Raw genomic sequence first — 27,082 nt, forward strand, 5'->3', positions numbered from 1 at the left:
ATGTCTGAGTTTGGGAGCGTGTCCCCACTACAGACTGTGATGGTGCAGTGTGGAGAGCACAACCTGCTGGTCAGGGCCCAGCTGGATTTATTTGGAACCAGGCACCTGATTAAAGCTGCTGACCTGACCCTGGGGACAGCAGGTTGTCGGCCAACCAGAGTGTTCCCTGAGAACCAGACTGTCCTCTTTGACTATGGGTTGCATGAGTGTGGCAGCAGATTGCAGGTAATGGGGATTGTTTACACTTGCTGGAAGTTTGGGCTGTAGATGTCTCCTGACTGAGATCTTATTGATATTGAGAAGGACCATTCTCCTGCTTTCTCAAATACTCAGACATGGTTTCTATCCTGGATGGATTCTGCCTTAACTGTTCTCCTTCTCTAGTCTTGTGCTCTCATTTTCACTGGTTTGGAAGCTTTTGTTTGTATACGTTGTTCTGTTACAATTATGTTTTGTCAGTATGAATTGGGTATCATGTGGTGATTTGTGGATTTTGTTTGGATACTGTGAACTTTTTCCTGAATTGATTTAGTGACCTTCCACAGTGCAGCATTCTGTTGTGCAGTTTTTCAATCGAGATGTTATAGGAATGCAACTGATTTAGCAGCATGGATTAGAGTGGTGCTGGAAAAGCACAGCAGGTTAGTCAGCATCTGAGGAGCAGGAACATCAATGTTTTGGGCAAAAACCCTTCCTCAGAACAGCAGCATGATACAGCCACATGACCTGTGGTTAGTTTAAGGGAAAGTAGCTCCATTCCCATCAGGCAAATGGACTTTGATTTCATTCTGGTGAACTATTGTTTTCTCTATATTTCTCAACTCTTAGACACTGCCTTTATTGCCTTGGCTTGCTGTTTAATCTCTAGGCATTATTAGTAATCTCTTCTCAAACCTGGAGGTTTCCTGATTACACTGGGAATTAGATGGCTAAAAGATCCTGGCAACCTCTTTCCTTTTATAACAATCACCAGGTTCCTGTTCCCTCAATATTTATCTCTGATTCTGTCTGGGAGTCCAAAACAATCTCCCTTTAACCAACTTTTGCATCAGGAATTCTAATCTGATCTTTGGAATGATGTCATACATTGTTAAACTGATCCTAAATGACTAATCCTTGACCTGTGACCCATTACTCTTTAAGAGTGGTATCTCCAGCTTTGGGAATGGGGGGGGTGGAGGGTGGGTGGATGTTGGTAGAAGCAGCCTCCTGAGCCTATCACACCCTGAAAGAATTGTCCCAATGTGATGGTGTCATTGTGAACCCTGTGTAGAACCTTCTCATTACAGATCAGCCCTTCATTCTTTAACCTGTGTCTTTCAGATGACTGGAGATTTCCTGATCTACACCACCCACCTGACCCACATCCCAAACTATCCTGGATCGATCAGTGTGAGAACAAACGGGGCTGTTGTTCCCATTGAATGTCGTTATTTGAGGTGAGAATCATTACTTGATTGCCAGTATGATCCCCTGCTGCTGTTGTCTGACACTGTCCGAAAATGGCTGCCCTGTCTCCTTCCCCCAGGAAGGGCAATGTGAGCAGCAATCCCATCAAGCCCACCTAGATCCCATTCAGCTCCACCAGGTCTGGAGAAGGGCATCTGTCATTCTCCCTGCGTCTAATGAATGGTATGTGATGGGTGGCTGGGGAGCGATCTCCTGGTGTCTCTCTCTGGGAGTTGAACCCATTTGCTCCAACCCTTGACTTGCTGTACTTCAGGTGACTGGCTGACAGAGCGCACTTCCACTGTCTACTTCCTGGGAGGTCTCATTCACGTTGAGACATCTGATTCCATGGCCAACCATGTGCTCCTGAAGCTGGACATTGATCGCTGTGTAGCTACACTGAGCCCAGACAAAGTTCAGCTATTTTAGTCATACTTGGACCAAGCTGTACTGAGATCAGGAGCTGAGTAACCCCGACAGAACACAGACTGAGCATCAGTGACCAGGTTAGTGTGGAGGACATGTGCCTTGATAACAGTTTGCTTGTGATTGAGAGTGGATTGGTGGGGGAGTAATTGGCAAGGTTGGATTTGTCCCACTTTTTCTCAACAGGACACTACTGGGCAATTTTCTCCATTTCCAGGTAGATGCTGGATTTGTAGCTGTACTGGAACAGAATAGATAGGGACACGACACGTTCAGGATCACAGCTCTTTCACCTTATTCCCACAATGTTAGTCAGGGTGCATTGGCTTCACAGTATGCAATATCTGCAGCTGTTTCTCGATATCACGTGGAGTCAATAGTACTGAATGAAGACAGGCATCAGTGATACTGGGGACTACAATGGATTGTCCTTTTGGAGATTTCTGGCTGCAAGTTGTTGCAAATGCTTCAACCTTATCTTTTTTTCTTTACCCTCAAACCTTAACCTGGTGCCCTCTCGTCCCTGATTTCCCAACCCTGGGAAAACAACTGAGTACGTTCACCTCATCCATGCCTCTCATGATCTTATACATTTCCATAATAACCCCATCCCCCAAGACCCTGAGTCCTGGCAGTATCCTTGTAAATTTCTTCTGCATTCTATCCCAATTAATAGCATCCTTCCTGGAACAAGGTGACCAAAACTGAATACAATACTTCACATACAGTCTCAGCAACATAACTTCCCAACATCTATACTCAATTCCCTGACTGATGAAGGACAGTGTGTCAAAAGCCACCTTCACTGCCCTGTTTACCTGTGACTCCACTATCAGAGAACCATCCACCTGAACTCCAAGGTCCCTCTGTTCCAGTACACTCCATAAGGCCCAACCATTCATCATGAAACTCCAACCTTGGTGTGACTTTCCAAACTGTAACACCTCATACTGATCTACATTGAACTCCATTTGCAATTTCTCGGTGCTCGTGCCCAGTTGGGAGAAAGTGAGGACTGCGGATGCTGGAGATCAGAGTTGGAAAGTGTGATGCTGTAAAAACACAGCCGGGTCAGGCAGCATCAGAGGAACAAGAGAGATAACATTTCAAATACAAGCTCTTCATCAGGAATGAGGGGGTTCCTCCAAGGGGGCTCAGAGAGAAATGGGACGTGGATGGGGCTGGGAGGAGAGGAAATCAGGAAACTGGCGAAATGAACATGATCCAATCTCATGGGATCATGGTAACCTCCTTCACTGTGCACTACACCTCCAATTTTGGTGTCATCTGCAAATCTAACTAACAATACCTTGTATGTCCACATTCAAATCATTTAAACAAATGACAAAAAGCAGTGGACCCAGCACCGATCCCTATGGCACACCACTGGTTACAGGACTCCACTGTGAAAAGCAATCCTTCACCACTACCCTGTGTCTTCTACCTTCCAGCAAGTTCTGTATCCTTGTATTCCATGAGATCTAACCTTGCTAACCAGGCCCCCATGAGGAACCTTGTTGAACGCCTTAATGAAGTTCATATAGATCACGTCCACTGCTCTGCCCTCATCAATCCTCTTTGTTACTTCTTCAAAAAACCCAATCAAGTTCATGAGACATGATTTCACATGCACAAAGCCATGTTGACTATCCCTAATCAGTCTTTGGCTTACCAAATTCATGTCAATTCTCACACTCTGGATTCTCTCCAACAACGTACCCACCACCGATGTCAGGCTCACCAGTCTATAGTTCCCTGACTTTTCCTTACCACCTTTCTTAAACAGTAGCAACACATTCGCCAAACCCCAGTCTTCCAGCACCTCACCTGTGACTTTCGATGATACAAAATATCTCTGCAAGGGCCCAGCAATCACTTCCGGAGCTTCCCACAGAGTTCTCGGGCACACCTGATCAGGTCCGATGGATGTTTCCATCTTTATGTTGAATCATAGAATCCCTGCAGTGTGGAAACTGGCCATTTGGGCCCGAAAAGTCCACACTGACCCGCTGAACGGTAACCCACCCAGACCTATTCCCCTACCCTGTTACTCTACATTCCCTTGAATGATGAACATAACCATCCACATCCTAGAACACTGTGGGTAAATTCCCATTGCCAGCCCACTGAACCTGCACATCTTTGAACAGTGGGAGGAGACCGGAAAACTCAGAGTAATCCCACACAGACACGGGGAGAATTTGCAATGTCCACACAAAGAGTCACCCGAGATTGGAATCGAACCCATGTCCCTGTCGCTGTGAGTCAGCAGTGCTAACCACTGTGCCAACGTGCCAGTACATCTTCCCTTTCAAAATGAAATTTCAGTTCCCTCAAAACCCCACACCTGCATCTACCTATCGCCATCCCAGCTAACTTGCCCCCACCCCTAACCTCCTGTTTATCTCTCAGCCCCCTTTCCCAATCCACAATCCTGATGAACAGCTCCTACTGGAAAAGTGGCCTCTCATACTCCTCGGATGCTGCATGACCTGTTGTGCTTTTCCACTGCCACATGTTCCGAACTCTGGTCTCCAGCATCTGCACTCCTCACTTTCTTCCACAACACCATCCTCATGAAACTCCACCAGAGCAAGGTCAGTGTGGGACTCGATACATGAGCCTCCTCAGCTCATTGTCACTGAACAGAAAGCTGCCTCTACACTTTTAAACTAATTGTACAGCTACACTGTCTACATCAAACACTTTCAATCCAGGGGCATCACTGAGTTAGAAACAGAGTAAAAGATTCTACTCTCTGCAACTGAAACTAAAGCTTCCCCTCTTCTTGAAAACTGGAAGAAAAGCTGTCCCCGTCAAAAGCTCCCAAGACACAGACAGCACGCGGTGAAATGCAGAGTAAAACTCCCTCTCCTCTGTGAATTAAAAATAAACAGAAAGTTGAACTCTCCCTGCATTGTCCTGATCAAACACTCCCCAGACAGGGACATGACAAGTTTAGATACAGAATAAAGCTTCTTCCATATTGACGCCATCAAACACTCCAAGGGCGAGGTGTAGTATAAGGTCAATCCCTTTGTTCTATCCAAACCTCATCCTCAGACAATCTCTCCATGGGTCTCACCGTCAGTCTCCTCAGGTGAGGGTGGGCAGGACCCAGCAGACACCCTCCTGGATCAATGAGCTACGTTTGATGATTGTATTCATGGGACCTTCACCATGAGACCTTGTGGAGCTGAATTCAGTCAGGTGACAGCACAGCAGCTCACAGCCACTCCTATTGGTCCAAATGAAATAGGCCCTCCTGGTAAGAACTCGATGAGTTTAGGCATTGGTGTCAGAGCAGGTTGTGTGTGTGTGTGAGTGAGTGAGTGAGTGAAAAGAGCTGTACAGCTCATCGAAAGTTTAACCCTTTGTGATTTGGTTTGAATGCACATTTGTTTGTTGGTGATTGAATGTTTGTGCTTTGTTCCCTGGAGCTTGAGATCCGGGACTGTTTTGAATCTGATTTCTTTTTAGGTTAAGGATTTTACAGTGATTATGAAATAAAATGTTAACTCCTGTTCTTTTTACAGGTCATGATTGCCTTACTATCAGTTTCTAACTAATCTCTTTTATCCTTACATAAAAGGGATTTCAAATCAGCTTAATACGGAGGGAAACAACGTGATCACCTTTTTTTGTGTGTCAGACTCATTTGTTTTCACTTAATTTTAAGCCGTTGCTTTATTCAGAAAGTTCCCTCCCTCATCAACAGTTGAAGTTTCAGTTCAACATTAGACTGTAATAAATCAATCCTATGGTTAAAATCTGTGACCTTGGATTCGGCCATTATTCATGCATTATAAGTTTTTTTAAACTGGAATAGACAAATCCTTTTAAGACAGCTTTGGTTATTTCACGACCTTTGGCATTGTAATTGAGCAATGACTGGTCAGGACTACTTTAGAAACCTAATTTTGTATTTAAATTAAAGGACTAAAACCGGGTAATAATAGTGGATTTCAAAGTTCGGAACTGTATGCATTTTGCATTTTAAATATTAAATACTGAATAAATGAATTTATAATATATAAATATATATTTACAAGTAAGATTCCAAAATGTATAGTTAGGAACAGGCTTTAAAGTTAGACAAGCATAAATTGATAAATTGGTATTTGAAGCTATAGGGAGCAAGAAATATTGCAATATTTCTTAAAACAAAAATAAAGGTTTAAACAAAACATTGGGTGATGAAGAATGGTCATTAGGTGGCCCGAAAGCTGTTCAATTGGTTAAATTGGCTCAGCAATTGATCTGGCAACGTACCATGGGAGTGGGAACGAAGTTGGACTATTGCGACAGTTTTGTGATGAGAGGCACGAAGAATCAGTTTTGAGCTCATGACAAGATACTGCCACCAAATTGGGGATTGATTTAACTGCAAATGGTGCGATGGAATCTGTTGAGGTTTTTAAAAATGAATGCGCTCGAGCAAAACAATTACAGAAACAGAACGAGAAGTCACAAGTGACTGGTAAACAAACAGAACTGCGCAATTACAGTTTCTAAAAAGTTTTAGCCACTTGTTGCGTTCGGGGTGGCACACACATTTGGGAAGATGTGGCAGGAGAGGGGACTGATAAACAGTAGGGTAAAGAACTAGCTCAAGGAATTGGTAAAGCAAGTATTGGAATCCCTTTAATTGCCAAAGGAAATAGCAATGGTCCACATAAATGGACAGCAGCAGGGAAATGATCCCGTAGCAAAGGGAAATAGATTGGTGGATGAAGTCGCTAAGGAGGCAGCTCTGAACCCTCAACCTGCTACAATATAGATTTTGGTACCGATGGTGCAGGACTCTGGGTGGGGGGGTGGGGAGACCGATATTAAGCGCGAAGGAAAAGAGAGAGTTAGAAGAGCTGGGAGCTACGCAGGCAGTAGAAGGGCGCTGGATGCTACCCGATTGCCGGGAGATGCTAAATACAATGATGATGCAAGAAATTATTGCTGTCTTACACCAGGGAGTGCAAGCAATGTGTGATTTGGTCTTAAGGAAATATGGATGCAAAGGGATCTATACGATAGCCAAACAGATATGTGAGGGATGTAAAACATGCAAGAAGGTCAACAAGAAGTTATTGAGGAAACAAGTCCCAGGAGGGAGAGAACCTGGGCTCTGAGCATTTCAGAGCATTCAAGTAGATTATACCGAATTCCCCCGAGTTGGAAGACTAAGGTATATGCTGGTAGTGGTTGATCACTGATCTGGATGGGTGGAGGCGTACCCTTTAGCCACTGCCACTGCAAGTGGGGAGTCCAAGATAATACTTGAACACATAATTCCCAGAGACGGGATAATGGAATGCATAGATTCAGATCAGGGAATTCATTTTACTTCCAGGGTACTCCAGAGAGTACTGAAGGGTTATGTATCTCCTGGGAGTTCCACACCCCTTGGCACCCACCTTCATCAGGTAAGGTTGAGAGAATGAACCAGACACTCAAGAAGTAGTTATCGAAATTAGTAGTAGAAACCAGACTCTCTTGGACTAAGTGTTTACCTATAGCCCTTTTGCGAGTGCTGACAGCCCCAAGGAAAGATATGGGGCTGTCCCCTTATGGGATATTGCTTGGCCTGTCCTATCTGGGAACGAAAGCGGAACTGCCAACCCTGGAGACTAAACATGTGTTCTTTAAAAACAGTTGGAGTTGCAGGCGACAATGCCTTGAGAGTTTGCCTTTCATCAAGGGGGTATTTATGGGAACTGACTGTTGGACCAGGCAGAGAGGGAGGACTGCAGATGTGGAGATCAGTCAAAATGTGGTGCTGGAAGAGCACAGCTGGTCAGGCAGCATCTGAGGAACAGGAGAGTCAACATTACAAGCATAAGCTTGGCATCAGGAATGTGGTAGGGGTATCCAAGGGCAAGGGCTTGGACCAGGGTGAACAGTAGCTGGGAATACAGAAGTTGGAGGGGTGGTGTTACTGATACATCCAAGGTGGTCTAATCTGCACACTGGAAGCAGCAAATATCTGCCATAACCCAATTAATCATTCAGGAAACTCAGTTCATGGATTGGAGAGGTGAAACCTAGAGATTGTACCCAGGAATAGTTTAAATTAAGGAAGGATGCAGAAACAAAACCAGCTCCAGACAGAAGACACCAGGAATCACTGCCTTAATGACTATTCCAATCACCAGTTGATGGGTGTTTTATTGTGTCTCCTGTACAGGAACAAGGCCAGCAATGAAGCAGAGATCAGACAGACAGCTGTCACAGACAGGACCACCATTACAACCAGCTCTGACTCCACACCTACAAAACAAGGAGAAACCAATGGTTACTGAGGGAAAACAGGGACAGAAAGGGAAACTAGCAGGCAGCCAACTCACCGCTTGGAGACCTCTCCTGCATCCTTCCGTCACCCTCAGTCAGGGACTGAGTTGCCAGGTTGGTCAGCGCAGTATCCAGAATGATCAGGGGGCCAAGTGAGGCCTCTCCTTCCCACTTCAATCCAGCTTCACACTCTACAAGATCAACATCCCAGTCAGGGAGGGGGAGTGGGAGTGACGAGAGAGCCCCAACATCTCGAGGGTCAACATCCTACCAGCTTCAGTGCCAAGGCCTCTCCTTCCTCTGGAGGGAGACAGGATCTCCCTTGTGCTCCCACAATCCCCCACAGGCACAAATGTCTTCCAATTGGGTCCAGCAAACAGAAACAGCCCATCAACCACATGGTGCATCATCTCTCCCAACAACAACATTCCTGAGGGACAGGGAGAGGGAACTTACATATTCTGCAGCTTCTGGAAAGTACAAGCTTTCAACGTCTGAGAAGATTTGTAGCTCGGGTACTCGTTGTGGTTCTGTTTGCCAAGCTGGGAATTTGTGTTGCAGACATTTCGTCCCCTGTCTAGGTGACATCCGCAGTGCTAGTGAGCCTCCTGTGAAGCGCTTCTGTGATCTTCCTCCAGCATTTGTAGTGGTTTGAATCTGCCGCTTCCAGTTGTCCGCTGCAGTGGTCGGTATATTGGGTCCAGGTCAATGTGTTTGTTGATTGAATCTGTGGATGAGCACAGGTTGACCTTGACCCAATATATCAACCACTGCAGCGGGCAGCTGGAACTGACAACTGGAAGCGGCAGATTCAAACCACTACAAATGCTGGAGGAAGATCACAGGAGTCTCCCTTGCACTGAGGATGTCACCTAGACAGGGGACGAAACGTTTGCAACACAAATTCCCAGCTTGGCAAACAGAACCACAAGCTTTCTTCCTGGAATCTCCCTGATCCACTGCAACAACTCTCAGGTGACAGGTGATGAACATCTGAGGGACAGTCAGGGACACAGTCACAAAAGTCAGTGTTTAGTGACTCCCTCCCCATTGTGGAGGAGCACATCAGCAGTTTCCTCTTACCAAGGATCGCTCATCGCCATCGAAACGCAAGGCGTCCAGATCAAACCGAAGCTTGTCCGGCTCACACCTGTCTCTCGGCAACACAAACCGAGGCCCACCCTCACCTGAGGAGACTGACAGTGAGACCCATGGAAGTGTTTGATGCAGGCAACGTGGAAGAAGCTTTATTCTGTACCTAAACATGTTATGTCCCTGTCTGGGGAGTGTTTGATCGGGACAATGCAGGGAGAGTTCAACTTTCTGTTTATTTTTAATTCACAGAGTAGAGGTAGTTTTACTCTGTATTTCACCACGTGCTGTCTGTGTCCTGAGAGCCTTTGACGGGGACAGCTTTCCTTCCAGTTTTTAAGAGGGGAAGTTTTGGTTTCAGTTGCAGAGAATAGAATCTTTTACTCTGTTTCTAACTCAGTGATGCGCCTGAATTGAAAGTGTTTGATGTAGACAGTGTAGCTGTACAATTAGTTTAAAAGTGTAGAGACCGCTTTCTGTTCAGTGACAATGAGCTGAGGAGGCTCATGTATCGAGTCCCACACTGACCTTGCTCTGGTGGAGTTTCATGAGGATGGTGTTGTGGAAGAAAGTGAGGAGTGCAGAAGCTGGAGACCAGAGTTCGGAACGTGTGGCAGTGGAAAAGCACAACAGGTCATGCAGCATCCGAGGAGTATGAGAGGCCACTTTTCCAGTAGGAGCTGTTCCTCTGGATTGTGGATTGGGAAAGGGGGCTGAGAGATAAACAGGAGGTTAGGGGTGGGGGCAAGTTAGCTGATATGGCGATAGGTAGAGGCAGGTGTGGGGTTTTGAGGGAACTGAAATTTCATTTTGAAAGGGAAGATGTACTGGCACATTGGCACAGTGGTTAGCACTGCTGCCTCACAGCACCAGGGACATGGGTTCGATTCCAGTCTCAGGTAACTCTTTGTGTGGACTTTGCACATTCTCCCCGTGTCTGTGTGGGATGAGTCTGGGTTTTCAGGTTCAGTGGGCTGGCAATGGGAATTTACCCACAGTGTTCAAGGATGTGTAGGTTAGGTTCATCATTCAAGGGAATGTAGAGTAACAGGGTAGGGGAATGGGTCTGGGTGGGTTACCGTTCAGCGGGTCAGTGTGGACATTTTGGGGCCAAATGGCTGGTTTCCACACTGCAGGGATTCTATGATTCAACATAAAGGTGGAAACATCCATCGGATCTGATCAGGTGTACCCGAGAACTCTGTGGGAAGCTCCGGAAGTGATTGCTGGGCCCTTGCAGAGATATTTTGTATCATCGACAGTCACAGGTGAGGTGCTGGAAGACTGGGGTTTGGCGAATGTGTTGCTACTGTTTAAGAAAGGTGGTAAGGAAAAGCCAGGGAACTATGGACTGGTGAGCCTGACATCGGTGGTGGGTACGTTGTTGGAGAGAATCCAGAGTGTGAGAATTGACATGAATTTGGTAAGCCAAAGACTGATTAGGGATAGTCATCATGGCTTTGTGCATGTGAAATCATGTCTCATGAACTTGATTGGGTTTTTTGAAGAAGTAACAAAGAGGATTGATGAGGGCAGAGATGTGGACGTGATCTATATGAACTTCATAAAGGCGTTCAACAAGGTTCCTCATGGGGGCCTGGTTAGCAAGATTAGATCTCATGGAATACAGGGATACAGAACTCGCTGGAAGGTAGAAGACACAGGGTAGTGGTGAAGGATTGCTTTTCACAGTGGAGGCCTGTGACCAGTGGTGTGCCATAGGGATCAGTGCTGGGTCCACTGCTTTTTGTCATTTGTTTAAATGATTTGGATGTGGACATACAAGGTATTGTTAGTAAGTTTGCACATGACACCAAAATTGGATGTGTAGTGGACAGTGAAGAAGGTTACCATGATCCCATGAGATTGGACCATGTTGATTTCACCAGTTTCCTGATTTCCTCTCCTCCCAGCCCCATCCACGTCCCATTTATCTCTCAGCCCCCTTGGGGGATCCCTCTCGTTCCTGATGAAGAGCTTGTATTTGAAATGTTCTCTCTCTTGTTCCCCAGATGCTGCCTGACCCGGCTGTGTTTTTTATAGCATCACACTTTCCAACTCTGATCTCCAGTATCCGCAGTCCTCACTGTCTCCCAACTGGGCACGAGCACCGAGAAATTGCAAATGGAGTTCAATGTAGATCAGTATGAGGTGTTACAGTTTGGGACTTCACATCAAGGTAGGAGTTTCATGATTAATGGTTGGGCCTTAAGGAGTGTAGTGGAACAGAGGGACCTTGGAGTTCAGGTGGATGGTTCTCTGAAAGTGGAGTCACAGGAAAACAGGGCAGTGAAGGTGGCTTTTGACACACTGTCCTTCATCAGTCAGGGAATTGAGTAGAGATATTGGGAAGTAATGTTGCTGAAACTGTATGTGGAGTATTGTATTCAGTTTTGGTCACCTTGTACCAGGAACGATGCTATTAAATGGGATAGAATGCAGAAGAAATTGACAAGGATACTGCCTGAACTCAGGGTCTTGGGGGAAATGGGGTTCTTATACATTTCCATAAGATCATGAGAGGCATGAATAAGGTGAACGTACTCAGTTGTTTTCCCAGGGTTGGGAAATCAGGGATGAGAGGGCACCAGGTTAAGGCTTGAGGGTAAAGAAAAAAAAAGATAAGGCTGAAGCATTTGCAACAACCTGCAGCCAGAAAGCTGCAAAGGGACAATCCATTGTAGTCCCCTGCATCACCGATGCCTGTCTTCAGTCAGTCCTATTGACTCCAGGTGACATCGAGAAACAGCTGCAGACATTGGATACTGTGAAGCCAATGCACCCTGACTAACATTGTGGGAATAACAGTGAAAGAGCTGTGATCCTGAACGTGTCGTGTCGCTATCCATTCTGTTCCAGTCCAGCTACAACTCCAGCATCTACCTGGAAATGGAGAAAATTGCCCAGTAGTGTCCTGTTGAGAAAAAGTGGGACAAATCCAGCCTTGCCAATTACTCCCCCACCAATCCACTCAATCACAAGCAAACTGTTATCAAGGCACATGTCCTCCACACTAACCTGGTCACTGATGCTCAGTCTGTTCTGTCAGGGTTACTCAGCTCCTGATCTCAGTACAGCTTGGTCCAAGTATGACTAAAAGAGCCGAACTTAAAGAGGGGAAGTGAGGATGACTGCTTTAAGACCAAGGCACAATTTGATTGAACAATTTACCAAAGAATCCCAAGGAAAGTTGGACTCAATGGGATTAGAAAAACCTCTTTGCTGGTTGGTGTCATGATCAGCACAAAGAAAGATTGTTTTTAACCTATGACTGCAGATGCTGAAAATCAAATACTGGATTAGTGGTGCTGGAGGAGCACAGCAGTTCAGGCAGCATCCAACGAGCAGCGAAATCAACGTTTTGGGCATTTCGCTGCTCGTTGGATGCTGCCTGAACTGCTGTGCTCTTCCAGCACCACTAATCCAGTACAAAGAAAGATAGTTCTAGTTATCAATGTTCAATCACCACATTCCCAGGACATCTCTGCCAGAGTTCCACAAGGTACTCTCTTAGACACAACCATGTCAACTGCTCCATCAAAGACCTTCCCTCCACCAGAATGTCAGAAAAGTGGGGATGTTTGCTCATGATTGCCCAGTGTTCAGCCCCATTGACAACGTCACAGATACAGAAACAGTCCCTGTTCAAATGCAGCAAGACCTGAACAACATTCACATTCAGAACACACAACTGTCAGGGCAATGACTGTCGGCAACAAGGGAAAATCTCACTATCACACCATGACAGTCCCAATGCTCAATCCCTCACTATTAACATCCTGTGGTTTCTGTGTCTCGGCTGGGAGTTGTTGCCTGTCCCTAATTGCCCTTGATTTGCTCAGCTATTTCAGAATCAGTGACATTGCTGTGGGTGTGGAGTCACATTTAGGCCAGACCAAGATGGTAGATTTCCTTCCCTAATGGGAATTATGAATGACATGGGATCTTAGAAAAGATTAGTTTCACAGTCACAATTACCAGGAGTAGATATTTTCAAACAAAAAAGATAGATTTTCATGTTTTATCAGCAACGACAATAACATTTGAGCCCCCAGCCTCAGATGATTAACCCGACTCACTGAATTCCTGTCTCAGTAACACTACCATTATGCCACTTGTTCCACCCACCTGTAGACAGAAGCCTGAGCCAAAGACAGATGGCTCAGTGATAGCCATTAGTGTCAAAGAATCCTGAGTTTAATTCACATTGAATCTCTGCAGTGTGGAAACAGGCCATTCAGTCCCAACAAGGCCACACTGACCCTCTGAAAGGTCAGCCACCCTGACCTTTACCCTACATTGACCACTGACGACCCATCTAACCTCCACATCGCAGAAAACTATGGTCAATTTAGCATAGCCACCTATTTGGATTGTGGGAGGAAACCCACACAGACAGGGAGAACTCCACGTAGAGAAGTTGCCCAAGGGGATGGTAACATTAGGAATCCACCTGGACACTTGTCCAGAGACTGAACTGACTAGAAACACCAACTGTTTCTCCCTCTGGCTCTGTGGCAGTGTCTTTCCTCTAGCACATTCTGCAAACAGTGATTTAATCAGAATGGAAAGCCTCTTTCCAAGGTGGTCATCATTCCCTGTACTCCCTGGAAGGAGCAAACAAGATCTTCCATAACCCAATCATTCAGGAAGCTCACTTCATGGATTGGAGAAGCTTAACCCAGGGATAGTTTAAACTAGGAAAGGATGCGGAAACAAGCCAGGTCTCGACAGAAGACACCATGAATCACTGCTTTATTGACTCTCCCAATCACCAGTTGATGGGTGTTTGCTTGTGTCTCCTGTACAGGAACAAGGCCAGCAATGAAGCAGAGATCAGACAGACAGCTGCCACAGTCAGGACCACCATCACAACCAGCTCTGACTCCACACCTACAAAACAAGGAGAAACCAATGGTTACCGAGGGAAAACAGGGACAGAAAAGGGAAACTAGCAGGCAGCCAACTCACCCCTGGGATACTTCTCCAGCATCCTTCTGTCACCCTCAGTCAGGGGCTGAGTTGCCACGTTGGTCAGCTCAGTATCCAGAATGATCAGGGGGCCAAGTGAGGCCTCCCCCTCCAATCCAGCTTCACTCTCTACAAGATCAAACATCACAGTCAAGGGAGGGGAACAAGATGGGGGTGAGGGGAGATCCCAGCATCTAGAGGGCAATGTCCTACCAGCTTCAGGGCCAAGGTCTCTCCTTCCTCTGAAAGGGATCACGATCTCCCTTGTGCTCCCACAATTCTCCACATGGCAACAGGCACAAATGTCACTGTCTGACTCCTCCAATGGGGTCCAACTAAACAAGAGGAACAGCCCATCAACCACATGATGCATCACCTCTCCCAACAACATCCCTGAGGGACAGGGAGAGGGAACTTACATATTCTGCAGCTTCTGGAAAGTACAAGCTTTATTCCTGGGATCTCCCTGATCCACTGCAGCAACTCTCAGGTGACAGGTGATGAACATCTGAGGGACACAGGCAGAACAAGTCAGTGTTTAGTGACTCCCTCCCCATTGTGCAAGAGTACATCAGCAGCTTCCTCTTACCAAGGATCGCTCATCTCCATAGAAACGGAAGGCATCCAGGTCAAACCGGAGCTTGTCCGGCTCCCGCCCGTCTCTGGGCGACACAAAGGTTGAAAAGGAGTCCTCAGCTTTGCTGTCCAGGAGGCAACTGCAGATGGACAAAGGGCCATGAAGTGAATGGAGTGAAGCCACTGAGATGGGAGCAGCTGGAGAAAGCAGAGAGCTCCTTACCCATTGTAGTCAATGATGCTGTATCTCGGGGTGGAGTCCTTGTCTGGGCTCAGTGTAGCTACACAGCGATCAATGTACAGCTTCAGGGGCACATGGTTGGCCAGTGAAACCGATGCCTCAATGTGAATGAGATCTCCCAGGGAGTAGACAGTGGAAGTGCGCTCTGTCAGCCAGTCACCTGAAGTACAGCAAGACAAGGGTTGGAGCCAATGGGTACAACTCCCACAGACAGACACCAGGAGATCCCTCCCCAGCCACCCATCACATACCATTCATTAGACGCAGGGAGAATGACAGATGCCCTTCTCCAGACCTGGTGGAGCTGAATGGGAACCAGGTGGGCCTGATGAGATCGCTGCTCACATTGCCCTTCCTGGGGAAAGGAGACAGGGCAGCCATTTTAGGACAGTGTTAGACAACAGCAGCAGGGGATCATACTGACAATTGAGTAATGATTCTCACCTCAAATAACGACATTCAATGGGAACAACAGCACCATTGGTTCTCACAATGACAGATCCAGGATAGTTTGGGACGTGGGTCAGGTGGGTGGTGTAGACCAGGAAATCTTCAGTCATCTGAAAGACACCAGATTAAGGAATGGAGAGGCTGATCTGAAATGATAAGGTTCTCCACAGTGTTTACAATGACACCGTCCCATTGTGACAATTCTTTAGTGAGACCAACAGTCTCAGGGCCAGGAATCTGCTTTCCCACACCCTGAGCTGGAGAGACCAGTATTCAAGGGCGATAGTTCACAGGTCAGGGGTTAGTCATTTAGGATCAATTCAACAACGTAAGGCATCATTCCAGAGATCAGGATCGGAATTCCAAACCAAAACTTGGTCGAAAGGATGTTGTGTGTTAGGTTCCCAGACTAAATTAGACATAGTATTGAGGGAACAGGGACGTGGTGATTGTTATCACAGGGAAGAGGCTGCAGGGATCTTTTGGCCATCATCTCCTTGTGTAATCATGAAACACAAGGAGTCATGTATTATGAGCAGAATTGGGAGATTAATCAGAAGGTTAGGCAATAAAACAGTATTTAGGAGATGGGAAAGAACAGAAACTAATTGGCCATAATGAAATCGAACTAGTTTTACCAACAGGCCAAACGTGGAGCTCAAGTACATGAGCAGTTAATTTATTCATAGACCAACACCCCCAGTGGGAGGGAGTCAAGACAATGTGCCTGATGGTGATGGAGCTACTTTCCATCCAACTAAACACAAGTCATGCTGCTAAGAGTTGTGCTCCTGTGACCTCACTATGGAGAAAGTAGTGATAATAGAAATCCACACTATAGTGGATCACTAAACCAAGTCAGGAGAACACTCAGCATCAAAACACCACCCACAAGTCAACACATGATACTTAATTCATACTGAAAACATTCTAACAGAGCAACCCCTGTATTCAGAAGCTTCTAAACCAATAAGAATGGGAGCACAAGGCTAGAGATGGAGAACAGTTCAGGCACACAGTCCAATCCAGGCGAGGAGCTTAGTCTGATGATTTGAGAATGTAGGAGAGACAGTTCCTACATATTAACATCACATTTAGGGTTCTAGTCAGGAATCACCTACAGCCCAAACTTCCATCAAGTGTAGACAACCCCCATTACCTGCAATCTGCTGCCACACTCATGCAGCCCGTAGTCAAAGAGGACAGTCTGGTTCTCAGGGAAGACCCTGGTTGGCTGACAACCTGCTGTCCCCAGGGTCAGGTCAGCAGCTTTAATCAGGTGCCTGGTTCCAAATAAATCCAGCTGGGCCCTGACCAGCAGGTTGTGCTCTCCACACTGCACCATCACAGTCTGTAGTGGGGACACACTCCCAACATCAGACATTCGGAAACTGGAACCAATCGGATCCCCATGAGGAGGCACTCTCTCAGGAACAGGGCTGGCTCTCACTATTGTCCATGGAAACCTCTGGCTCATAAACTGTTGCCATGTTTCAGAGCAATAAACAGCACCAACTAACACCAACAAAGGGAACAAACCCCTCACTACAAAACCACCCATGATCACAAACAACTCAACCATCCCCACACACTCTCAACCAGCTCCTTTTATACACACAACCTGCTCTCACCTGACACCAATGTGACCAGAAGCAGCAACATTGAACCAATCAACCAGCCCCAATCTCTACAATTTTCACCAATGACTGAACGTATCGAGTTCATACCAGGAGGGCCTATTTCATTTGGACCAATAGGAGCGGCTGTGAGCTGCTGTGCTGTCACCTGACTGAATTCAGCTCCACAAGGTCTCATGGTGAAGGCCCCATGGATACAATCATCAAACGTAGCTCATTGATCCAGGAGGGTGTCTGCTGGGTCCTGCCCACCCTCACCTGAGGAGACTGATAGTGAGACCCATGGAAGTGTTTGATGTAGGCAATGTGCAAGAAGCTTTATTCTTGTAAACTTATCATGCCCCTCTCTCTGGAATGCAGGGAGAGCTTTATTTTCAGTTTATTTTTAATTTATAGAGTAGAAGCAGTTTTACTCTGTATTTCACCACGTGCTGTCTCTGTCTCTGTCTCTGGGGAACCTTTGATGGGGACAGCTTTCCTTCCAGTTTTCAAGAATAGAAGCTCTAGTTTCAGTTGGAAAGAGTACAATCTTTTATTCTGTTTCTAACTCAGTGAGGTCCCTGGATTAAAAGTGTTTGATATACACAGTGTAGCTGTACATTTAGTTTAAAAGTATAGAGACAACTTTCTGTTCAGTGAAAATGAGCAGAGGAAGCTCATGTATCGCGTCCCACACTGACCTTGCTCTGGCGGAGTTTGTTGGGGGATGGTGTTGAGGGAGAAAGTGAGGAGTCCAGATTCTGGAGATCACAGTCAAAGTGTGTGGCCGAGGAAAAGCACAGCATCTGGGGAGCAGGAGAGTTGGTTTCGGGTATAAGCCCTTCATCAGGATTGTGGATTGGGAAAGGGGGCTGAGAGATAAATCGGAGATTAGGAATGGGGGCAAGGGAGCTCGGATGGCGATAGGTAGATGCACGTGTGGGGTGTTGAGAGAATTTTACATTCATTCTAAAAGGGAAGATGGGGCAGCATGGTGGCACAGTGGTTAGCACTGCTGCCTCACAGCACCTGGGACATGGGTTTGATTCCAGTCTCGGGCAACTCTCTGTGTGGAGTTTGCACGTTCTCCTTGTGTCTGTGTGGGATTATTCTGGGAGCTCTGGTTTCCTCCCACTATCCAAAGATGTGCAGGTTAGGTGGATGCGCCGTGGTAAATTACCGTTCGTGTTCAGGGATGTGTAGGTAGGTGCATTAGTCAGGGAACATGTAGAGTAATAGGGTAAGGGAATGGGTTTGGCTGGGTTACTCTTCAAAGCGTCAATGTGGACTTGTTGGGCCAAATGGCCTGTTTCCACACTGTAGGGATTCTATGATTCAACATAAATGTGTATAAATCCCTACAGCCTGATCAGGTGTACCCTGGAACTCTGTGGGAAGCTTGGGGAGTGATGGCTGGGCCTCTTGCTGAGAAATTTGTATCATCAACATTTGCAGGTGAGGTACCAGAAGACTGGAGTTTGGCTAATGTGTTGTCACTATTTAGGAAAGGTGGTAAGGAAAAGCCAGGGAACTCCAGACTAGTGAGTTTGGCATCGGTGGTGGGCAAGTTGTTGGAGGGATTCCTGAGGGACAGGATTTACATGTATTTGGTAAGCCAAAGACTGATTAGGGATAGTCAGCATAGCTTTGTGTGTGAGAGATCATTTCTCATAAAATTGATTAAATTTGTTGAAGAAGTAACACAGAGGATTGATGAGAGCAATGTGGTGGACGTGATCTGTATGGACTTCAGCAAGGCATTCAACAAAGTTCCTCATGGGTGACTGGTTAGCAAGGTTAGGTCTCGTGGAATACCGGGATGTGGGTACAGAACTGGCTGGAAGGTAGAAGACATAGGATAGTAGTAGAGGATTGCTTTTGAGAGTGGAGGGCTGTGAGGAGTGGTGTGCCATAAAGATCGGTGTTTTTTGTCATTTGTATAAATGATTTGGATGTGAACATACAAGGTATTGTTAGTAAGTTTGCAGATGAAACCTAACTTGGAGATGAAGTGGACAGTGAAGGAGGTTACCATGATTCCATATGATTGGACCATGTCGATTTCACCAGTTTCCTTATTTCCCCTCCTCCCAGCCCCACCGCATCCCATTTATCACTGAGGCATCTTGAGGGCATCCCCTCATTCCTGATGAAGAGCTTGTGCTTGAAGCGTCGTCTCTCTTGTTCCTCAGATGGTGCCTGAGCGGCTGTGCTTTTCCAGCAACACACTTTCCGACTCTGATCTCCAGCAACTGCAGTCCTCACTTTGTCCCACCTGGGCACGAGCACTGAGAAATTGCAAATGGAGTTCAATGTAGATCTGTATGATGTGTTACAGTTCGGGACTTCACATCAAGGTAGGAGTTTCATGATGAATGGTTGGACCTTAAGGAGTGTAGTGGAACAGAGGGACCTTAGAGTTCAGGTGTATGGTTCTCTGAAAGTGGAGTCACAGGTAGACAGGGCAGTGAAGGTGGCTTTTGGCAGACTGGACTTCATCAGTCAGGGCCTTGAGTAGAGATGTTGGGAAGTTATGTTGCAGTTATACAGAATGGTGACGAGGCCTGCATTTGGAGTATTGTGTTCAGTTTTGGTCACGTTGATCTCGGAAAGATGTTATTAAACAGGATAGAGTGCAGAAGGAATTTACAAGGATGTTGCCAGGACTCGGGGTCTGAGTTGGAGGGAGAGATTGCACAAGCTCGGACTTGTTTCTGCGGGGGAGGCGGTGAATTCTTATGGGAGTTTATCAGATCATGAAAGGCATGGATGGGGTGAAAGTACTCAGACTTTTTCCCAGTATGGAGGAGTCAAGGACTAGAGAACATTCGTTTAAGGTTGGAGGGGAAAAGAATGAAAGGGAACCGGAGGGGCAATGATTTCACGCAGTTTGGGAGTACGCATATGGAATAAGAAGCCAGCAGAAGTGTTTAAGGCCGGTACGTAAACAACGTTCAAAAATGCATTCAGAGAAAAACATGGATAGGAAAGGATTAGAAGGCTGTGGGCCCAGTACAGGGAAATGGGGTTAGTGTGGATGGACATTGTGGTCAGCCCAGACCAGTTTGGGCTAAAGGGCCTCTGTGTGCTGTAGGAGTCTGAATTTAAAAATTGCCAAGAGGAGGCGGCTCCACAAATTTCCCCACTCTCAATAATGGGGCAACCAACACAAAGGATAAGGCTGAAGCATTTACAACAACCTGCAGCCAGAAAGATCCAAAGGGACAATCCATTGTAGTCCCCAGCATCACCGATACCTGTCTTCAGTCAGTACTATTGACTACAAGTGAAATAGAGAAACAGCTGCAGATATTGGATACTGTGAAGCCAATGCACTCTGACGAATACTGTGGGAATAAGGTGAAAGAGCTGTGATCCTGAACGTGCCGTGTCCCTGTCTATTCTGTTCCAGTACAGCTACAACTGCAGCATCTACCTGGAAATGGAGATAATTTTCCAGTAGCATCCTGTTGCTAAAAACTGGGATAAATCCAACCTTGCCAATTCCTCCCCCACCAATCCACTCTCAATCACAAGTGAAGTGATGGAAGGTTTTGTCAACAGTGTTATCAAGGCACATGTCCTCCACACTAACCTGTTCACTGATGCTCAGTCTGTGTTCCAGCAGGATTGCTCAGCTCCTGATCTCAGTCCAGCTTGGTCCAAGTATGACTAAAAGATCTGAACTTAAAGAGGGGAAGTGAGGGTGACTGCTTTAAGTTATAGAAGACTCTATAGTTACAGGGACAGACAGGCGGTTCTGTGGACATGGGCGAGACTCTCAGATGGTTTGTTGCGTCCTGGGTCCGAGACGTCTCGGACTGTGCCTTCAGAATCCTTAAGGGGGAGGGTGTGCAGCCAGAAGTCGTGGTGCACATTGGCACCAACGACATAGGGAGGAAGAGGGGTGGGGAGGAGCTCAGGGAGTTAGGCTGGAAGCTAAAAGCTAGGACGGACAGAGTCGTCATCTCTGGGTTGTTGCCGGTGCCACGTGACAGTGAGGCAAGGAATCGGGAGAGAGTGCAGTTGAACACATGGCTGCAAGGATGGTGTAGGAGGGAGGGCTTCAGGTATTTGGTCAATTGGACTGCAATCTGGGGAAGCAGGATGGGTTGTACCTGAACCAGAAGGGCACCAATATCCTGGGAGGTAGGTTTGCTAGCACTCTTCGGGAGGTTTTAAACTAATTTGGCAGGGGGATGGGATCCGGACTTGTAGTACAGCAGGTAGGTTAGCTGTTTTTCAGGATGTCCAAGAACGTAGGTTGGCTGTGGAGAAGGTAGCATTGACTGGGAATACTTGTGGACACAGATGGGTTCAAAGTGTGTATACTTCAATGCAAGGAGTATCAGAAATAAGGTGAGTGAACTTAAGGCGTGGATCGGTACTTGGGACTACGATGTTGTGGCCATCACGGAAACGTGGACAGAAGAGGGACAGGAATGGTTAGAACATAGAACAAAGAACAATACAGCACAGAACAGGCCCTTCGGCCCACGATGTTGTGCCGAACTTCTAACCTAGATTAAGCACCCATCCATGTACCTATCCAAATGCCGCTTAAAGGTCGCCAATGATTCTGACTCTACCACTCCCATGGGCAGCGCATTCCATGCCCCCACCACTTTCTGGGTAAAGAACCCACCCCTGACATCTCCCCTATACCTTCCACCCTTCACCTTAAATTTATGTCCCCTTGTAACACTCTGTTGTACCCGGGGAAAAAGTTTCTGACTGTCTACTCTATCTATTCCTCTGATCATCTTATAAACCTCTATCAAGTCACCCCTCATCCTTCGCCGTTCCAACGAGAAAAGGCCGAGAACTCTCAACCTATCCTCGTACGACCTACTCTCCATTCCAGGCAACATCCTGGTAAACCTTCTCTGCACCCTCTCCAAATCTTCCACATCTTTCCTAAAGTGAGGCGACCAGAACTGCACACAGTACTCCAACTATGGCCTAACCAAAGTCCTGTACAGCTGCAACATCACTTCATGACTCTTGAATTCAATCCCTCTGCTAATGAACGATAATACTCCATAGGCCTTCTTACAAACTCTATCCACCTGATTGGCAACCTTCAAAGATCTGTGTACATAGACCCCAAGATCCCTCTGTTCCTCCACCTGACTAAGAACCCTACCATTAACCCTGTATTCCGCATTCTTATTTGTTCTTCCAAAATGGACAACCTCACACTTATCAGGGTTGAACTCCATCTGCCACTCCTCAGCCCAGCTCTGCATCATATCTAAGTCCCTCTGCAGCCAACAACAGCCCTCCTCACTGTCCACAACTCCACCTATCTTCGTATCATCTGCAAATTTACTGACCCACCCTTCGACTCCCTCATCTAAGTCATTAATAAAAATTACAAACAGCAGAGGACCCAGAACTGATCCCTGCGGAACTCCACTTGTAACCGGGCTCCAGGCTGAATATGTACCATCGACCACCACTCTCTGCCTTCGACCGGTTAGCCAGTTTTCTATCCAATTGGCCAAATTTCCCTCTATCCCATGCCTCCTGACTTTCCGCATAAGCCTACCGTGGGGAACCTTATCAAATGCCTTCCTAAAATCCATGTACACTACATCCACTGCTCTACCCTCATCCACATCCTTGGTCACCTCCTCGAAGAATTCAATAAGACTTGTAAGGCAAGACCTAGCCTTCACAAATCCGTGCTGGCTGTCCCTAATCAAGCAGTGTCTTTCCAAATACTCGTAAATCCTATCCCTCAGTACCCTTTCCATTACTTTGCCTACCACAGAAGTAAGACTAACTGGCCTGTAATTCCCGGGGTTATCCCTATTCCCTTTTTTGAACAGGGGCACAATATTCGCTACTCTCCAGTCCCCTGGTACCACCCCCGTTGCCAGTGAAGACGAGAAGATCACTGCCAACGGTACTGCAATTTCCTCTCTTGCTTCCCACATAATCCTAGGATATATCCCGTCAGGCCCGGGGGACTTGTCTATCCTCAAGTTGTTCAAAACGTCCAACACATCTTCCTTCCTAACAGGTATCTCTTCGAACTTAACAGTCCGTTTCACACTCTCCTCTTCAACAATACGGTCCCTCTCATTCGTAAATACTGAAGCGAAGTACTTGTTCAAGACCTCTCCTATCTCTTCCGACTCAATACACAGTCTCCCACTACTGTCCTTGATCGGACCTACCCTTGTTCTCGTCATTCTCAGGTTTCTCACATACGCATAAAATGCCTTGGGGTTATCCTTGATCCTATCCGCCAAGGATTTTTCATGCCCTCTCTTAGCTCTCCTAATCCCTTTCTTCAGGTCCCTTCTGGCTATCCTGTATCCCTTCACTGCTCTGTCTGAACCCTGTTTCCTCAACCTTATGTAAGCCTCCTTCTTCCTCTTTACTAGACATTCAACCTCCCTGGTCAACCAAGGCTCCCTCACACGACCATTTCTTTCCTGCCTGATAGGTACATACATATCATGGACACGTCGTATCTGCTCTTTGAAAAAGTTCCACATTTCCACCACATCCTTCCCTGACAGCCTATGCTCCCAACGTATGCTCCTCAAATCCTGTCTTACAGCATCGTAATTTCCCTTCCCCCAATTATAAAATCTACCTTGTTGTGCGCACCTATCTCTCTCCATAACCAAGGTGAAAGTCACAGAATTGTGGTCGCCATCACCAAAATGTTCACCCACTAACAAGCCCACCACTTGTCCCGGTTCATTACCGAGTACCAAATCCAATATGGCCTCCCCTCTGGTTGGACAATCTACATACTGCGTTAGAAAAGCTTCCTGGACACACTGCACAAACACCGCCCCATCCAATCTACTTGATCTAAAGAGCTTCCAATCAATATTTGGGAAGTTGAAGTCGCCCATGACTACGACCCTGTGGCTTCTGCACCTTTCCAAAATCTGTTTCCCAATCTGTTTCTCCACATCTCTGCTGCTACTGGGGGGCCTATAGTAAACACCCAATAAGGTGACTGCACCTTTCCTATTTCTGACTTCAGCCCATACTACCTCCAGAGGCAGATCCCCCTCAAACTTCCTTTCTGCAGCCGTTATACCATTTCTAATTAGCAATGCCACCCCCCCTCCTTTTTTACCAGCCTCCCTAATCTTACTGAAACATCTGTAACCAGGAACCTCCAACAGCCATTCCTGTCCCTCATCTATCCATATTTCCGTGATGGCCACAACATCGTAGTCCCAGGTACCGATCCACGCCTTAAGTTCACCCACCTTATTTCTGATACTCCTTGCGTTGAAGTATACACACTTGAGCCTATCTCTGTGTCCGCAAGTAGTCCCTGTCAGTGCTACCTTCTCCACAGCCTCCCTACAGTCTTGGGCATCCTGACACACAGCTAGCTTTCTTGCTGGACTACAAGTCTGGATCCCATCCCCCTGCCAAATTAGTTTAAACCCCCCCCGAAGAGTGCTAGCAAACCTACCCCCCAGGATATTGGTGCCCTTCTGGTTCAGGTGCAACCCGTCCTGTTTGTACAGGTCCCACCTTCCCCAGAATGCAGTCCAATTGTCCAAATATCTGAAGCACTCCCTCCTACACCATCCTTGCAGCCACGTGTTCAACTGCACTCTCTCCCTATTCTTTGCCTCACTGTCACGTGGCTCCGGCAACAACCCAGAGATGACGACTCTGTCTGTCCTAGCTTTTAGCTTCCAGCCTAACTCCTTGAGCTCTTGAATGACCTCCCCAACCCTCTTCCTCCCTATGTCGTTGGTGCCAATGTGTACCATGACTTCTGGCTGCACACCCTCCCCCTTAAGGATTCTGAAGACACGGTCCGAGACGTCTCGGACCCTAGCACCCGGGAGGCAACAAACCATCCGAGAGTCTCGCCCATGTCCACAGAACCGCCTGTCCGTCCCTCTAACTAGAAAGTCCGCTATAACTAGCGCTCTCCTCCTCTCCCCCTTTCCCTTCTGAGTCTCAGAGCCACAGACCCCTTCACTGCAGCTTACACCTGCAAGGCTGTCCCTTGCCTTGCTGGTTGTTGGAGGTTCCTGGTTACAGATGTTTCAGTAAGATTAGGGAGGCTGGTAAAAAAGGAAGGGGTGGCGTTGCTAATTAGAAATGGTATAACAGCTGCAGAAAGGCAGTTTGAGGGGGATCTGCCTTTAGAGGTAGTATGGGCTGAAGTCAGAAATAGGAAAGGAGCAGTCACCTTGTTGGGTGTTTACTATAGGCCCCCCAATAGCAGCAGAGATGTGGAGAAACAGATTGGGAAACAGATTTTGGAAAGGTGCAGAAGCCACAGGGTAGTAGTCATGGGCGATTTCAACTTCCCAAATATTGATTGGAAGCTCTTTAGATCAAGTAGATTGGACGGGGCGGTGTTTGTGCAGTGTGTCCAGGAAGCTTTTCTAACGCAGTTTGTAGATTGTCCGACTAGAGGGGAGGCCATATTGGATTTGGTACTTGGTAATGAACCGGGACAAGTGATGGGCTTGTTAGTGGGTGAGCATTTTGGTGATGGTAACCACAATTCTGTGACTTTCACCTTGGTTATGGAGAGAGATAGGTGCGTGCAACAGGGTAGGTTTTACAATGGGGCGGTGGGGTAGGGAGGGGAGAAAGGGTAAATACGATGCTGCAAGACAAAATCTGAGGAGCATAAGCTGTCAGGAAAGGATGTTGATGAAATGTGGAACTTTTTCAAGGAACAGATGCGACGTGTCCTTGATATGTATGTACCTGTCAGGCAGGAAAAAGATGGTCATGTGAGGGAATCTTGGTTGACGAGGGAGGTTGAATGTCTTGTAAAGAGGAAGGAGGTGGCTTACATAAGGCTGAGGAAACAAGGTTCAGTCAGAGCGTTGGAGGGATACAGGAAAGCCAGGAGGGAGCTGAAGAAAGGGATTAGGAGAGCTAAGAGAGGGCATGAAAAATCTTTGGCGGGTAGGATCAAGGATAACCAAGGCCTTTTACGCGTACGTGAGAAACTTGAGAATGACGAGAACGAGGGTGGGTCTGATCAAGGACAGTAGTGGGAGACTGTATTGAGTCGGGAGAGATAGGAGAGGTCATGAATGAGTACTTTTCTTCAGTATTTACAAATGAGGGTGACAACCGTATTGTTGAAGAAGAGTGTGTGAAACAGACTGGTAAGCTAGAGGAGATACTTGTGGGAAGGAAGATGCGTTGGGCATTTTGAGAACCTTGAGGATAGACAAGTCCCCTGGGCCACACTGGATATATCCTAGAATTATGTGGGAAGCGAGAGGGGAAATTGCAGAGCCGTTAACAATGATCTTTTCGTCTTCACTGTCAACGGGGGTGGTAGCAGGGGACTGGAGAGTGGCGAATGTTGTGCCTCTGTTCAAAAAAGGGAATAGGGATAACCCCAGGGTTTACAGGCCAGTTAGACTTACTTCGGTGGTAGGCAAAGTAATGGAAAGGGTACTGAGGGATAGGATTTGAGTATCTGGAAAGACACTGCTTGATTAGGGACAGCCAGCACAGATTTGAGGGGTAGGTCTTGCCTTACAAGTCTTATTGAATTCTTTGAGGTGACCAAGCATGTGGATGAGTAGAGCAGTGGATGTAGCGTCCATGGATTTTAGAAAGGCATTTGATAAGGTTCCCCATGGTAGGCTTATGCGGAAAGTCAGGAGGCATGGGATAGTGGGAAATTTGGCCAGTTGGATAGAGAACTGGCTAACCGGTCAAAGTCAGAGTGGTGGTAGATGGTAAATATTCCGCCTGGAGCCCAGTTACAAGTGGAGTTTCACAGGGATCAGTTCTGGATCCTCTGCTGTTTTGTAGTGTTTATTAATGACTTGGAAGGGGGAGTTGAAGGATAGATCAGTAAATTTGCGGACGATACAAAGATTGGTGGAGTTGTGGATCGTGAGGAGGGCTGTTGTCGGCTGCAAAGGGACTTAGGTATGATGCAGAGCTGGGCTGAGCAGTGGCAGATGGAGTTCAACCCTGTCAAGTGTGAGGTTGT

The 27,082-nt window shown here is 46.8% G+C and overlaps 1 protein-coding gene and 1 pseudogene across 1 annotated transcript; one reads left to right on the forward strand and one right to left on the reverse strand.

Moving 5' to 3' along the window:
- Positions 1-27,082, forward strand: part of LOC140468813 (zona pellucida sperm-binding protein 3-like) — a 46,755-nt pseudogene continuing 19,673 nt past the window's right edge.
- LOC140468789 (zona pellucida sperm-binding protein 3-like) lies at positions 8,018-16,874 on the reverse strand. The gene is made up of 10 exons (XM_072564811.1): positions 16,650-16,874; positions 15,485-15,600; positions 15,292-15,395; positions 15,023-15,200; positions 14,813-14,939; positions 14,643-14,731; positions 14,437-14,558; positions 14,224-14,352; positions 8,217-8,351; positions 8,018-8,139 (listed from the first exon to the last, which is right to left on the reverse strand). Exons 1-10 carry the CDS (start codon positions 16,872-16,874, stop codon positions 8,018-8,020), a joined length of 1,347 nt encoding a protein of 448 aa, XP_072420912.1.

Source organism: Chiloscyllium punctatum, chromosome 48 (assembly GCF_047496795.1).
Source record: "Chiloscyllium punctatum isolate Juve2018m chromosome 48, sChiPun1.3, whole genome shotgun sequence".
NCBI lineage: Eukaryota > Metazoa > Chordata > Chondrichthyes > Orectolobiformes > Hemiscylliidae > Chiloscyllium > Chiloscyllium punctatum.